The sequence below is a fragment of the Pleurodeles waltl genome, chromosome 3_1, assembly GCF_031143425.1.
Source record: "Pleurodeles waltl isolate 20211129_DDA chromosome 3_1, aPleWal1.hap1.20221129, whole genome shotgun sequence".
Taxonomy (NCBI): domain Eukaryota; kingdom Metazoa; phylum Chordata; class Amphibia; order Caudata; family Salamandridae; genus Pleurodeles; species Pleurodeles waltl.
Window position 1 is genome coordinate 570,255,005 of NC_090440.1, and position 14,751 is coordinate 570,269,755.

At 43.6% G+C, this 14,751-nt stretch overlaps 2 protein-coding genes across 3 annotated transcripts in view; both read left to right on the top strand.

Moving 5' to 3' along the window:
- Nucleotides 1-14,751, top strand: part of LOC138284333 (cell surface hyaluronidase-like) — a 633,659-nt gene that overhangs the window by 531,097 nt on the left and 87,811 nt on the right. For both annotated transcript variants that reach the window (XM_069223000.1, XM_069223001.1), the window contains one exon: nucleotides 568-669. In XM_069223000.1, the coding sequence (XP_069079101.1) occupies nucleotides 568-669 (102 nt within the window). The remainder of the gene's footprint in view (nucleotides 1-567; nucleotides 670-14,751) is intronic.
- CEMIP (cell migration inducing hyaluronidase 1) overlaps nucleotides 1-14,751 on the top strand; it is an 899,136-nt gene that overhangs the window by 398,383 nt on the left and 486,002 nt on the right. The window lies entirely within an intron of this gene.

The following is a 14,751-nucleotide window of genomic DNA, read 5'->3' on the forward strand; positions in this document are numbered from 1 at the left end:
TTGTCCACAACAGAAACAGAAGAGGCATATTTGTTTACCCTAAGTTTCCTGCATAGATTCTTATGATGCGTAATATCATTCACAAAAATCTGATTAGGGTATGGGCTGTATCCAACTCTCCATTTTATTTCTACCGCCCTGAACAGCACTTAGGAGTTGGCAGCCACTCATGATACCACGGAACAGAGCTGAAGATAGACTGAATTGTAGTAATGAGAGCGATTGAAAATCACCATTTGTTGATTAGAACAAGTCATAAAACATTTTTCTGGATTAAGCACCCTACTCTGCACTAATCTACTAATAAAACGATTGTAAATGATAGATGAAGGGACTTTCATGTTTCAAGTTAGGTTGTAATACCCAATAGCTAGCTTCCCTCGGAGACCTGGAACAGTTGGGCATGACATGACAGGAAACAGCACGTTTTGTATTTGACTATAACTCAGCTACAAATCTAACACCGTTGAAAGCTTTTGCTGTGGGGAACATAGGTGACTTGTGGTTTTGTTTGCTGCCACCTATGCGTTTAACATTTTTTTATTTTCATCCATTTACAATTTCCAGGTTGCCATCTCTAGTAATCCATCAATCGACTATGTAAAGATCCAAGTGCAGTCACTCCGCACAGTAGATGCGCAGGGCAACCTCAAATCTGCTTTTATAAAAGTAAGTACACGTTAAGACTTTGAGCATGAAACCCATCATGTAACATCTTTTGGAAACAACACCAAGCAAACACAATCAAAAAGAGAAGTCAACAATATTAAGGTTGAGGTGAAGAAGTATGTTAAAGGTGCAGTGTCTTTTGCCTATGTATACTAAGCATTCTTGATATGTCGACAGCCCTCCATACATAGATCACTGCAAGCTCTTCTCTTACCATAAACCCTCAGTTACACAAGGTTGCAGATCCTCAGTCATGCTTCAGTACTGGCCTGACAGTGTATAAAGACTTTGACATCCATTTACACAACACACTCATTCACGAATTGATCATTAGGTTGAGTAAGCAAACTGGGACAAAAGTAGAATATAAAGACAAGGGTTTTTGGAAACAGAGAACATTTTATGTGGTTAGTATGTATTTTTGGTTCCAAAGGACCAAAGGCCTTTCATCAAAATCCTGTGATTCGTTTTGTTCATTGAATTGACTTACTTGTGGTTTGGTACTACGCTGTATTAAATCTGATTGTATGATATGCTGCATTAAATTTAGCATTGTGTAAACCACCCAAGAGTTAGTTATAGGCGATATTGTATTACATTTCTCTCTGCGCTAGGAAGCCTTATTTCGTGGCTGAGTGACATGCTACATTATGTTTAGCTGTACATTAGATAGACATCAATCTGGCTGCATGTTAGGCAACCTTCAGTATGCCAGTGGTTCAGGCTGAGCTAAAATTTACTGGGTCTTAGGCAGAAATAGATTGAGCTTTATTGTAGATTTCATTGGATTTAGCTGCTTGCTTCTAGCTTTGATTTGATTTGTTTCAAACTATTTTAGATTTGACTGCATGGACGTTGTCTTTTTCTTTGTTTTTGTGTACGATGACAATAAATCAGCTTATTATCTAGGTTGCATTAGATTTAGTTATCCTCTTGCTATATGTCCATTAGACTGCACTAGACTTGATATAGTTTTAGTCAGCTACATTTTCTTGTATTTCTGGTGACACTAGATATGCTTGTTTCCATATTTTCATACACTTTACATGCTTTTCCCAACTCATTAGGTTGTGCTGTGCTTCTGACGTCTAGCTGTGTACTTGGTCTTTGCAGATTTAATGTGTGTTTCAGATCTCATTTGGTTTTTGTTGTCAGCTTCGGCTGGTAATTGAACCGGAAGGGCAAGTGGACCATGTACGCACACACACACTCACACTTATCCATCTACATGCACTCTTGCTATCACCCATATTTTCACAAACGTACACATACACCCACCTTTCACAAACACACACACATTCTCTTTCACAGCACGCACAAATTACATACATTTTTACATACACACACACTCCTAACATTAAAAAACAACTTATTGGGCTGCTGGTGGTGATATTGAGTGGCAGGAGGGAAGTACCTGTTATTCTTGGACAATTGGGACTGCAGCCTCTCATTGGCTTACCTTGTTATGGGTCAGCCAATTAGAGGAGGCAGCACTGCTTTACTCGTCACAGAGAAGGATGGGATCCAATGAGACTGCTGACCCCACCCGAATCTGTGACGCGCATCACTGATGGACAGTCAGCCTTGGACAATTTAGGGCTTAAAACTGAAGTGCCCAGGCCCAAATCTATCTGTGATACTTCCCTCGTCACGACGGGGAGGACCTTCAAGCACTTTGGCAGGCTCTCCCCAGCCCAGCAAGGATCAGCTCAGACAGCCAGGTGCCCGTGCATAAAGCACATGTACAGTGCCTGACTGCCTAACCTGAACATGACCAGTGTCTGCCAGGCTGACTTTTGTTGTGCTTGACAGACACGCTGCATGTTTGCTAAAAGGTACAGGGTGTGAGGCCCCTCCCTCCTTAAGGATGAGCCACTACTATTGGTTGATTTCCTAGCTGACCTAGGTTAACCGTTTTTCTGGTCACATCTTTTGTTGTTTTTCATGGACTTAGTAGATTTGTCTGTGTTCCTGCTTTATATTGAGGACCTATCTTAGTTAGGTTTGATTGTGCCCCTAAATTCATTAACACCTTAACAACTCTTATGAGGTTTATTTTTGTTCTCCCAGATCTCCACCTACATTTTCTAGTCAAATAAATGATGCTTGTCCTGTCATACTAATTTGATCTGTATCTGGCCATGTTAGGTTCTCATTCTGTTCTCATGTGGTTGGGCTGTGCTTCCATTTGGATTAAGTTTACTTGTTTACCTTACTTTATTATGTTTCTTTACATTCCAATTCTTAATCGGCTTGCTTGAACTAAAGGGCTCATTAGGTTGGTTGTGTGCCTAGTTACAGTAGTTCAGATTCTGGCTTCATTAGATTTGTATGTGTTTCAGGTTTTGATGGATTAGTTGTGATGCTAGCCTCATTAGTTTTGACTTCAATGTTTTAATTAGATTTGGTTAATCCTACATGTATTTGACATGGCTGTTTTAAAGGCCACTGATTTGTCTGTATTCCCGGTTTCAGTGAGGGTTGTTTTGTTGCAAGTCTGATTAGATCTGTTACTTTAATAATCTTAATAGATTGTGCTCTAACTGTGGAAAGGTTTGGTAATGCTTCTGGTTTTAGTTTGTAGGGAAAATAATGGGTGTCTTAGCATTTGGTTATGTTTTCAGTGTATTACTCTTGTTTTTTCCTGATGCCTTAAAATTTAGCTGTTTTCCAGGTCCACTTAGATTTGCTGTTTTACTGGCATTATTAAGATTGGTGGTGTTCCTGGTCTCGTAGCTATTGGCTGTGTCCCTTACTCGGTTTGGTTTGTTTGTGTTTCATGTATTTTGTTTTGTTTTGCATCATATGATCTTCATTGATACTCATAAACATTGAATAATGCACCACTGCTTGCTTGGACCCCAGAACACCTTTTAAACATATGTGAATTCTGGAGAAGTTATCATTGTAGAATGTTCATCATTCAATTTAATTTCCCATGGACTCTCAGGGCCTAATTTAGAACTTGGTGGACGGGTTAATCCATCACAATAGTGACGGATGTCCTGTCCACCGAATTTGAAATCCCATTGGGAATAATGGGATTTTGATTTTGGTGGGTGTGACATCCGTCACTGTTGTCATGGAAGAACCCGTCTGCCAAGTTCTAAAACAGGACTTCAGTGTAGTCTGTCAGAGATGTCACTTTATTTCTGAATGCTGGAGAAAGTAGTTAAAGTTGCTGAGCAGCTTTTGAATGTGCATCATTTGTCATGAAAAAGTACCCTTTTATGTAAAGAGCATGAAGAGAAAATTGAGCCTGATAGAGAACAGAGGAGAGCAAGCATTTGCACTACAACAAGTCTCACATTTACTTGAGTTGGAGTTATTGGCATTGTGAATTTATACCTGGGCTTCTTTTGCTACATTAAGTGGTCAACCTTGCCTGATAGTTTGGTCCTTTCTGCCACATAATTCCAGTGGCCTTCATATAACTAAAGAAGAAATGTTCTGCAAAGCATTATGGGATGAGTTTCTGAGAGCAGTGAATATTGTGGTATGTTGACTATAATGCTCAGAACAGCCCCTAGAAGACACCACAATAAAAATAGCATTTTCTAAGAAATATGGTCTACCCTAGAGGACATAACCATATGAAAGCAGAATGGTATAAAATAATGCAGTGCAAACTTATTTCTGATGGATACAACTACCTGTGGATTCCTCACCTTATGAATTCTCCCAATGTGCCAGCATTCAACGGAAAACTTTCTTCCTAGCTCTCCACGTCGACGAGGACATCACAATTTCAGGGCTGCCCACACGACTCCGTCTGACGTCACCGTGGCAATGAGAGGTCCTCGCAGGCGTACTGACATCAGTTCCCTTTTTTCTGTGTCTTTGACGCTAACGGTTTTCTCTTAGCTCTCGAGAAGTTACTGTTTCGAAGGTGTCTTATTGTACTCTGTTACAATGTCTCCTCCTAAAAAGTCAGGGTTTAAACCTTGTCAGGAGTGCGGGGGTCGTATGTCTGTCACCGACCCTCACGACGACTGCTTATGGTCTCTCAGTTCGGACCACAATGTGGGGGAGTGCTTGTCCTGCCAAAGGATCAATCTGAAGGCGCTGAAGGAAAGAGAGGCTAAGCTCTTTTTAGCTAAGGCAAAGAAGGAGCACAGAAGATATCGGAGGTCTAAGACTAGAGACTTCAGTTGCCACTAGGAGACATGCGTGGCTGAGGTCTTCTGGATTTTCATCGGATGTCCAGACAACTTTATTAGACCTTCCTTTCGATGGAGAAAAGTTGTTTGGGGCCAAAGCGGACTCTGCCTTAGAGCACTTTAAAATAGGAGAGCTACAGCGCAGTCTTTGGGACTGCAGGCTTCCACATCTCCTCCTTTCAGGTCCTTTCAGAGGTTTAGGGGGTTTGGCTGTGGAGTCGCTTTTCGTGGGAGGCCTCAATCCACGACTCAACAGACTGCCAACCTTTCTTATAGGTCCTATAGAGGACGGGGAGGGTTAGAACGTGAGGAGCCACCCAGCAGCACCCTGCCTCATCTTCTTCCTCTGGGGAAGCGCAACAAGGAAAGCAGCCCTAGTTTTCCATCCATTTTAAGTCATGCTTCTCCCGTAGGGGGAAAGTTATTTCATTTTTTCCACGAGTGGGAGTTAGTCACATCAGACTCCTGGGTACTGAATATTGTGGGGAAAGGGTATGCCCTTCCCTTTTGGGAGTTTCCCCCTCCCATCCCTCCTCGTCCTTCGTTTTGTTCGGAGGATCAACTCCTGTTACTTCAGCAGGAGGTTCAGGTCCTTTTATCAAAAGGCGCAGTGGAGTTGGTTCCAGAGCAGGAAAGGGGTCAGGGTTGCTATTCAAGATATTTCCTGATTCCCAAGAAGGATGGTAGATTGAGACCGATCCTGGATCTGAGGATTTTGAATTGGTTCCTCAAACAGGAAAAATTCAACATGCTGACTCTAACGCAGGTGCTTTTGACGTTGAACAAAGAGGATTGGATGGTGTCGGTAGACTTGCAGGATGCTTACTTTCATATTCCCAAACTCAAGTCACACAGGAAGTATCTCCGGTTCGTGGTGGGGTCGCAACACTACCAGTTTGCGGTCCTTCCTTTTGGTCTTACTTCCACACCTCAAGTCTTTACGAAGGTAATGGCGGTGGTTGCAGCACATCTCAGAAGGAAGGGAATATCGGTATTCCCTTACCTGGACGACTGACTGATCAAAGCCAAGTCTCCAGAGCTTGTGCTGCATCATCTCCAAACAACAATGCAGTTGTTGTTCAGTCTGGGTTTTACGGAAAGTCTCACCTGGAGCCCTTTCAATGCCTCCTGTTCATAGGGGCAGTACTGGATACAACATTGAATCAGGCCTATCCTCCGCCTCAGCGGACCCAGAACATTCAGGCGTTGATTCCAATGTTTCAAAAAGGAGCGGTTGTTCCAGTCCTCAAGTCCTATGTCTACTCGGTCCGTTTCCTTCTTGCATTCTGTTGGTCACTCATACACGTTGGCACATGAGGGCTCTCCAATGGTGCCTCCGCAAGCAGTGGTTTAAACACAAAGGAGCTCTCAAAGAGTCAATAACGATCTCCAGAGACGCAGATGTGGATCTGCGAGGGTGGGCTGTGGATGGCAATCTTTCCCAAGGAAGGCCATTTGCTCTACAACCTCCAGTGGCCACGGTCTAATGGATGCGTCCACTCTAGGGTGGGGTGCTCATCTGGGGGACCTGGAGATCAAAGGTATTTGGTGTTCAGTGAACAGACTTTTCATATCAATCTGTTAGAATTGCGGGCGATACGTCTGGCTCTCAGGGCCTTCCTCCCGTCCCTTCCCGGTCAGCCGGTTCAAGTCTTGACGGACAACACTACCGTGATGTGGTACATCAAAAAGCAGGGAGGAGTAGGGTCATACCTTCTCTGGAGAGAGGCTTTGCGACTCTGGTCCTGGGCACAGGACCATCGGATTTGCATAGTAGCAAACCTTCTGGCTGGAGTTCTCAATGTACGTGTGGACAGTCTCAGTCAGCATTTCTCGGCCAACCACGAATGGCGTTTTCATCCAGATCTGGTTCTTCACATCTTCAGGGTGTGAGGTCCTCCACGGATAGACCTATTTGCCATTTGGGACAACGCGCACTGCCCGTCGTTTTGCAGCCTCCAGTATCCGGTGCAAGGATCTTTGGGAGATGGGTTTCAGATATCCTGGTGCGGCCAGTTACTTTCCACATTTCCCCCCATACCCTTGTTTCCTCGGGTTCTGAGGAAGATTCGCCAAGTTTAGGCTCAAGTCATTTTAATAGCTCCGGATTGGCTGAGAAGGGTGTTGTACACGGACCTTCTCCAACTATCACTGTGCCCTCCTCTCCATCTCCCTCTCAGGGCAGATCTCCTCTCGCAGTTGCAGGGGCAGGTTTTACACTCCCACCTCCAGAGCCTGCACCTACATGCCTGGAGATTGAACGGATCAATCTGAGTTCTTTTTCTCTCCCGGCAGAAGTGGTGGATGTTATTTTATCGGCCAGGTGACACTCCACTAAGAATGTTTATGCCGGCAGACGGGCGAAATATTTGGCTTGGTGTGGAGAGAAATAAATTGATCCCTTGAAAGCCCATTTGTCGGATGTTTTGTTGTTTGCTTTTACTTTAGCACAGAAGGGTTGTGCAGTTGCGACTGTCAAGGGCTATTTGTCGGCGCTGTCAGCCTTTCTTTGCCTTTCGGATCAACCTTCCTTGTTCAAATCACCTATAGTTGTTAGGTCCTTGAAAGTCCTAGCTAATAAATTTCCTCCCACTCAGTTTCTCATGCCTCAGTGGGATTTAAATCTGGTTTTGACATTTTTAATGGGTTCATGGTTTAAACCTATGTATTCTTGTTCTTTAAGGTTGTTGGTCTTAAAGGCAGTTTTCCTTGTTGCTATTACGTCTGCTAGGCATGTGAGTCAGTTTCAGGCTCTTAGTGTCAAACCTCCCTTTACATCATTTTATGCTGACAAAGTGGTGCTAGGAACCAGGGCGGCTTTCCTTCCTAAGGTTGTCACTCTTTTCCATATGGGGCAGTCTATTACTCTTTCATCCTTCTATCCTCCTCCTCACCCTTCAAAAGAGGAAGAAAGACTCCATCTCTTCGACCCGAGAAGGGCTCTCAGTTTCTATATTGAGAGAACACAGGACTTTCGTTTGGATGACCAACTCTTCATTGGATATGTGGGCAAGATGAAAGGTAGAGCTGTCCATTAAAGACCCATATCCAGGTGGGTCATTCTTTGCATTAAGATCTGATATTCATTAGCAAAAAAGATTCCTCCTGAGGGTATTAGGGCTCATTCTACCAGGGCTAAGTCTGCCACTTCAGCTTTGGCTAGAGGTGTTCCTGTAGTAGATATTTGTAAAACAGCAACTTGGGCTTCCCTCCATACTTTTGCGAAGCACTATTGCTTGGATTTGGAAGTCAGGAGGGACGGCCATTTTGCACGTTCTGTGTTGCAGGATTTCTTGGTGTGACTAGTCAGGCACCCACCTCCGAGTGCGGTACTGCTTTGGGACTCTATGCATAAGGTGAGGAATCCACAGGTAGTTGTATCCATCAGAAGAACAAGTAACTTACCTTCAGTAACACTTTTTCTGGTGGATACAGTAGCTACCTGTGGATTCCTCACAGGCCCACCGCCTCCCTGTTGCCTGTCTGGTCATACAAAGACTTTTTTATTATAATTTTATATATGTTTTGAATAATTTTTATATAAATAAATGTTGTGCTTGTATTGCATCCATATAGCTATATCTATGTATATACGTGCTATCGTGAGGTAGTTTTTCACCTGTTCGCCTCAAAGGCACGTAAAAAAAGGTGAAACTGATGTCAGTATGCCGGTGAGGACCTCTTATTGCTATGGTGACATCAGACAGAGTCGCGTGCGGAGCCGTGCAATTGTGACGTCCTCGTCGAAGTGGAGAGCTGGGAAGAAAAATTTCCTTTGAATGCTGGCACTTTGGGAGAGTTCATAAAGTGAGGAATCCACAGGTAGCTAGTGTATTCACCAGAAAAAGCATTACCGAAGGTAAGTAACTTGTTCATTTAGCCCCTAGAGGAAGTAGTGCATTGCACATTTTCAGGGCTGGCAGGCCTACTGCAACAATATTACAAATAAGACCTTTAAAACACTAACTACTCTCAGCTGTAAAACTAAAGTTCCAGCCATGAGAGAGTTTAAACAGACAAGGAATGGTGGGAGGGGTTATTATTTTAGGGTCCTCACTAACCTAGATGATATCGACAGAAAGAGCATGTTGTCGTGATCGTTTTGGTGCTGGTCCCATTGTCCTAGGACCACAACAGGCTAAGTAATGGGCAAACACGTTTTGTAAAACAATGCTTGCAAAGCATTATGGGGCGGGTTTCCAGAGTGCATTGAATATTATAGTATCGGCTCTCTGCCGTGTTGGGAGAGCCGCTTTGAGGATTTCTGTGTTTTTTACGTAAAGCATTTATCAATTACAAGTGGTTTTGTGAAAGCTATGGAGTGTAAAGGGGCGAGCCAAAAGAAATGACTCTGATTAGGTAACAGTGTGAACAATGTGACCAGTGCTTCATTACCGCAGATGGAGTTTGTGGTGTTCTGCGCTATTCGTTCTGTGAGCTCCATGGCCACCATGGTGCACGAAGGGGAGAGACAAAAGAAAAAAATAGTTAACCCACGCTGAAATATATCCGCAATCGTGCAATAATCTATGTAACTGGGTCAGTCTGCACGGCAGTAATAAAACCACCCCCGGGCGGGACAAGCGTAAAACATTTTTGTAAGGCAAGCCCACGACTATGTAAAAGTGATGGACATGAAATAGGCGTGGGTAAAAGCCCACAGCATATTTACAACAGGTCGAAAAGCGCTTGCACACTCGACCTAAAAATAAGCCTGCTCCTTTAAGAACCTGGTAAGACATCTGTTTAAGAGGCCTGATGCAAGACATAAGAGCAGAGGCAGAGAGAAAAAAGAGAATAAGATTAGAAAGAGCTTCATCTCATCCTTCTTCTGAAAAAACTCACTCTGGCAAGGACTCCCACACAGGGAAATCTACAGATAGAACATCTCCTCCCAGGAATCATCATCAATGTCACTTACATCAACACCGATCATCAATGTCAAGACTACCAACATTGTTGTCTAGAGGTTCAGCACCCACATGCTCTCCCTCGAAAGAAGCATCAACATCAACATCAACATCGTACAGCATCTAAATATACTTCAAAATTGTCACCGCCATCAGTGTCAATGCTGAAGACTACAATGGCACCAACTCTGCTGCTGTCACACACTTGATTGATGTTGAAATTACAACATACTATGTCAAAAAGATATCTAACGCCACCCCAAAAACCATTACCAGCAAAAAGGGCTTGTACCACGTCGATTCCACCTATTTCAACGTTGAGGATTTCTCAGGTCAGGCTTTCTTCCTCAATAGAGTGGTCTGGCTTTCCGACTGCCCGTTCTACAGCTTCTCAAGCAACCAGTTCCATTCCAGTGATCCAGATGACAAATTTGCCCACTGAACCCGATGGTACCTCCAGGAGACCCTTTACAGGCTCCATTACAGCCTTTGGTTCTTTCACCAGTCAGAAAGGCTTCCAAAGCTACTTCCATGTCTCCTATTAGAAAATGGAAACCTCCTTCACCATTTCAGAAGACACCACCTAGAACACTCTTTAACAGAAAAGGTATGCCTTATTCACGTTCCAGATCAAGATCAAAATCACCATATACTGACTCCACGCATTCCTTTTATGCACCAACTTACCCACATCAATCACCATCTAGGGTATCTCCAGTAAATGATGTCTTTACTTCCCTAGATGCTTTGGTAAGAGGTGCAGCCAAACTAAACATTAACATAGACTATCCTCAACTGGTCATTCTTGAAATGTTACAATGAAGGGCTGCTCCAAAACCCTTTCTACCTATACTTCCAGGTCTACTAAACATTGCTGAAGAATAATTCCTCAACTTGTTAAATCTGCTATACCAAAATTGCTCAAGAAATATAAGCCACTGCAACAGGATCCTGGCTTTCTTACAATGGATCCTAAACCAGATGCAATAATAAGTACACGGGTTAGATGTAAATATGCTTGTGCCCCAGAATCCACAGCTCCTCCAGACAGAGAGAGCAAAGGAATGTGTATATAGGGAAAAATATTTGTGGCACAGCTTCTACCCACTTAAAGAATGCCAGTGCACAGGTTCTTCTGAGTAGATATCACAGGGAGATTTGGGATGGCATAAAATATTTTATTTCTGATTTTCCAACTCACAGACAACAAGATTTTTTGGAAATTATTAAGAAAGGCTCATTAATTTCAAATCAATTGATTAGTGCCGCATTTAATTCAGGCAAACTCTCCACAACTTCATTCTGCCTTGGATTTCCCTGAGAAGATCAGTATGGCTTTGTTTATCCTCCCTAAAACCTGATGTCCAGTTCAAAATTGGGAACGTGCCCTTTTCAGGTACATCACTCTTCAGGCAACACAGTGAGGAAAAAACGCTCAGGATTAAGAAAGAGACTAAGGCCCTCATTACAAACATGGGAGTAATGACCGCCCCGCCAGCGGTGGCAGTCATTACCGCAAATAGCATGGCAGTTCAGACCGCCATATGATGAACACAGTAGTGAAGTGGCTGAAAAGCAGACAGTTCACTACTACCCACCGCCAAGCCAGATTCGACCGACGGGTCGACGGTAGGGACTTTCGACACGGCGGTCGGATAATGATCCCATTTCCACCAGGGATTGCCTGGTGGGATACCCCGCCAGATGATCCCTAGCCGAAAGCATACGGATGACAGGAATTCTCATTCCTGTCCCCTGTATGTGACACGCCAGGCTCCCCCCACTTGCTATAACACCCCCCAATCCCCTAGAACCACCCCACCTCTCACCCCCGAACCCTGAAGCTTCATGCATAAGAATATGTCGGGATTCCTGCCGCCGCCACTGGCGGTCTTCAGTCAACCATCTGCATGGTCGGCGGTGGGCTATCCCGCCATGTTCAGAATGAAGGCCTAAAACTCTTAAAGCTGTGGGTCTAGAGGAGCAGAAAGATTTTACAAACAACAATATAAACCCAAAGACAGGCAAAACTACTGTCATAGGGTTCAAACCCCTAGATGGCCATAACAGTCTTCGCACCAACAGAAAGAATCACAAAGCCCATACCAGAGAAGATACCGAAAAAAAGATCCACTGCAACAAAATCTTCTCAGTCCAAAGAGAGGAAGTCCTCCAACAATAAAAAAATGCAAATCTGACACCCCCTTTGCAGTTTCCCACTCCTGTCAAGGAAGCGGTGACTTCTTTCCTTTAAGAGTGGAAAAACATAACCAAGGACAGATTTGTATTTGTATTTAAATGTACAGGGTGCATTATGCCCATGAGCATCAAAGTGCTACCAACGAAAAAGAACCTGCCAAAAGAGGGTGCAATTATGGAAGTGTCAATAGCCAGGCTTTCAGTTGCTTACAGAAGGCTATATGAGAAACTTAGCTGGCAATGTGGATTGGCAGCGTGTTCCACAGTTTTGTCGCTGCTGCCAAAAAGGTGCAACCCCTCATCTAGCCTCCTGGCTAGAACCTAGGAATGTTCACCTTCCACAGAGAAGAAGAGCTCAGCTGTTTCTTTGTAGAGTACCAGTGAAATGCTGACCTCAGAGTGCTTTAAAGGCCACCTCCTTACTGACAGCCAGCCAGTGCAGAGAGTGCAAGCCTTCCCTAACTGAAAGGCGTTTAGGTACATTTAATACCAGGCGGGCTGCTGCATTTTGAATGACCTGAAGTTTATTGAGTGAATATTTATTAATATTTCGGTATAGTTCATTGCAGTAGTCAATGCGAGATGTAATCAGAGCAATAACTACTGCAATTCTGATCTCCACTGGTATAAGAGTAAAAATCTTTTTCGAGATTTTGATAATGTAAAAACATGAACTTACGGTTGTATTGAGTATCAAAGGTGAGTGCATTGTCAAAAACGACTCCTAGGTTTTATAGTGGGAACAGCTGGATTAGGTAAGGGGCCACACATCTCCAGCCCCACAGCTCTGACCGCACCGAGTGCTGAGCCGCAAAGACCAGGATCTCTTTTTTTCAGCATCCATTTTCATACTGTTCTCCTTCATCCAGATACCGATATCCATCATACAGAGTTTGAATTTCTCTGCCTCCAGCATGTTTTTTGGTTTTGAGACAATAATCTGGGTGCCATCTGCATAAGACAGGACCTGGAAAGCAGATGACCACACCATTTTTGCTAGCAGGGCCACATAAATATTAAACAAGATGGGGCTGAGCGAAGATCCTTGTGGAACCCCACAGGGAAGTTGAAAAGTTTCTGTCCTGAAGTCGCCACATCTGAGGGTCTGGGTCCTATTGACAAGAAAGGAACCCAAAAGAGTCAGAGTGGTATCCCTCATCTCTGCTGGCACAATCTTTGCACCAAGCGGAATAGTAATACCTTATCAAATGCTGCTGACGGATTAATCAAACCCAGGATGACTGTATCACTCTGGTCCACCTGCCAACGGATGTAATCTGCAGCGGCAACCAAGGCCGATTCAGTACTATGACCAGTTTGGAAAACATTCTGTGAAGGGTCCAGAAGATCCTGGTTGGTGGAAATTCAGCCAATGTCTGGCTAATGTACATTTTAAAGATTTTGGCCGATGCAGGCAGGGCACAAGTTTTTTAGGTCATATGGCTCCCCATTCAACTTCTTTTTGAATAGAATAACTACTGCTCTTTCCAGAGTTGAGGGAATACACTCAAAAGGATTATCTAGTTGTAGACCCTTTCCAAAAAAGTAGCAATCAAATCTGAAACAAGTTCTGAAATTCTGGGGGGACAGGGCCCCCCTGGTGAGCCCGATATCAAGTGCATGAGCAGATTTATTTGCATGCATGATATTATGGGAAAGGTAGGCATGGCTGTGGAGGTATCCCGAACAATGGGAGCATCAGCGTCCCAAAAAAGAGGAAGGCTATCCTCGTTAACTTTAAAATTAGCAAATATTTTCAGGATCCTCTCTCTAAAATAGGCTGCAACATTGTTGCAAAAGCTTTGTGAGTTCTCTAACCATAGCTGAGCCGGGGTTGTAAAATGCTCTTTCAAAACCTTAAAAACTACTGCAAAAGCTGCCAACAGAGGTCCCTTCACACCACATCAACAAAGGTATATACTTAAGGTATTTTCTGGTCCAAAAGATAAGCCATGTCATTCAAATTTTCTCAAACATCTTTTTTTTGGGTACACACTTGTCATCAAAAAGCATTACTGTTACCAAGGTATTAAACAAGTACACTGGTCCACCCCATGAAAACCATCTCAGTACAATGGTGTAGGAAGTTGGCTCTGTATATACTATTTCAAAGTAGGAAATAGTGTGCACAGAGTCCAAGGGTACCCCTTGGAGGTAATATAGTGGAAAAAGTAGATAATTCTAATGCTCTATTTTGTGGTAGTGTGGTCGAGCAGTAGGCTTATCAGAGGGTGGTGTTAAGCACTTGTTTTACACACACAGGCAATAAATGAGGAACACACACTCAAAGACTTACTCCAGGCCATTAGGTTTTATATTGAAAAATATATTTTCTTAATTTATTTTAAGAACCACAGGTTCAAGATTTACATTCAGCACTTTAAATGCAAGGTACTTCACTTAGATACCTTAGGAACTTTGAATGAACACAATATCATGTACAGTCTTTGTAAAATGGCAATAAGCTATTTCAAAAGTGGACACAGTGCAAAAATCAACAGTTCCTGGTGGAGGTAAGTAAAGGTTAGTTTTGAAGGTAAGTAAAACACTCACAAGTCTCAAAGTTGGGGCATAGGTAGCCCACCGTTGGGGGTTCAAGGCAACCCCAAAGTTACCACACCAGCAGCTCAGGGACGGTCAGGTGCAAGTGTCAAAGAGGTGGCAAAAACACATAGGCGCCTATGGAGAACAGGGGTGCCCCGGTTCCAGTCTGCCAGCAGGTAGTACCTGCGTCCTCGGGGGCAGACCAGGGGGGTTTTGTAGGGCACCGGCGGGGACACAAGAAGGCACAGAAAGTACATCCTCAGCAGCAC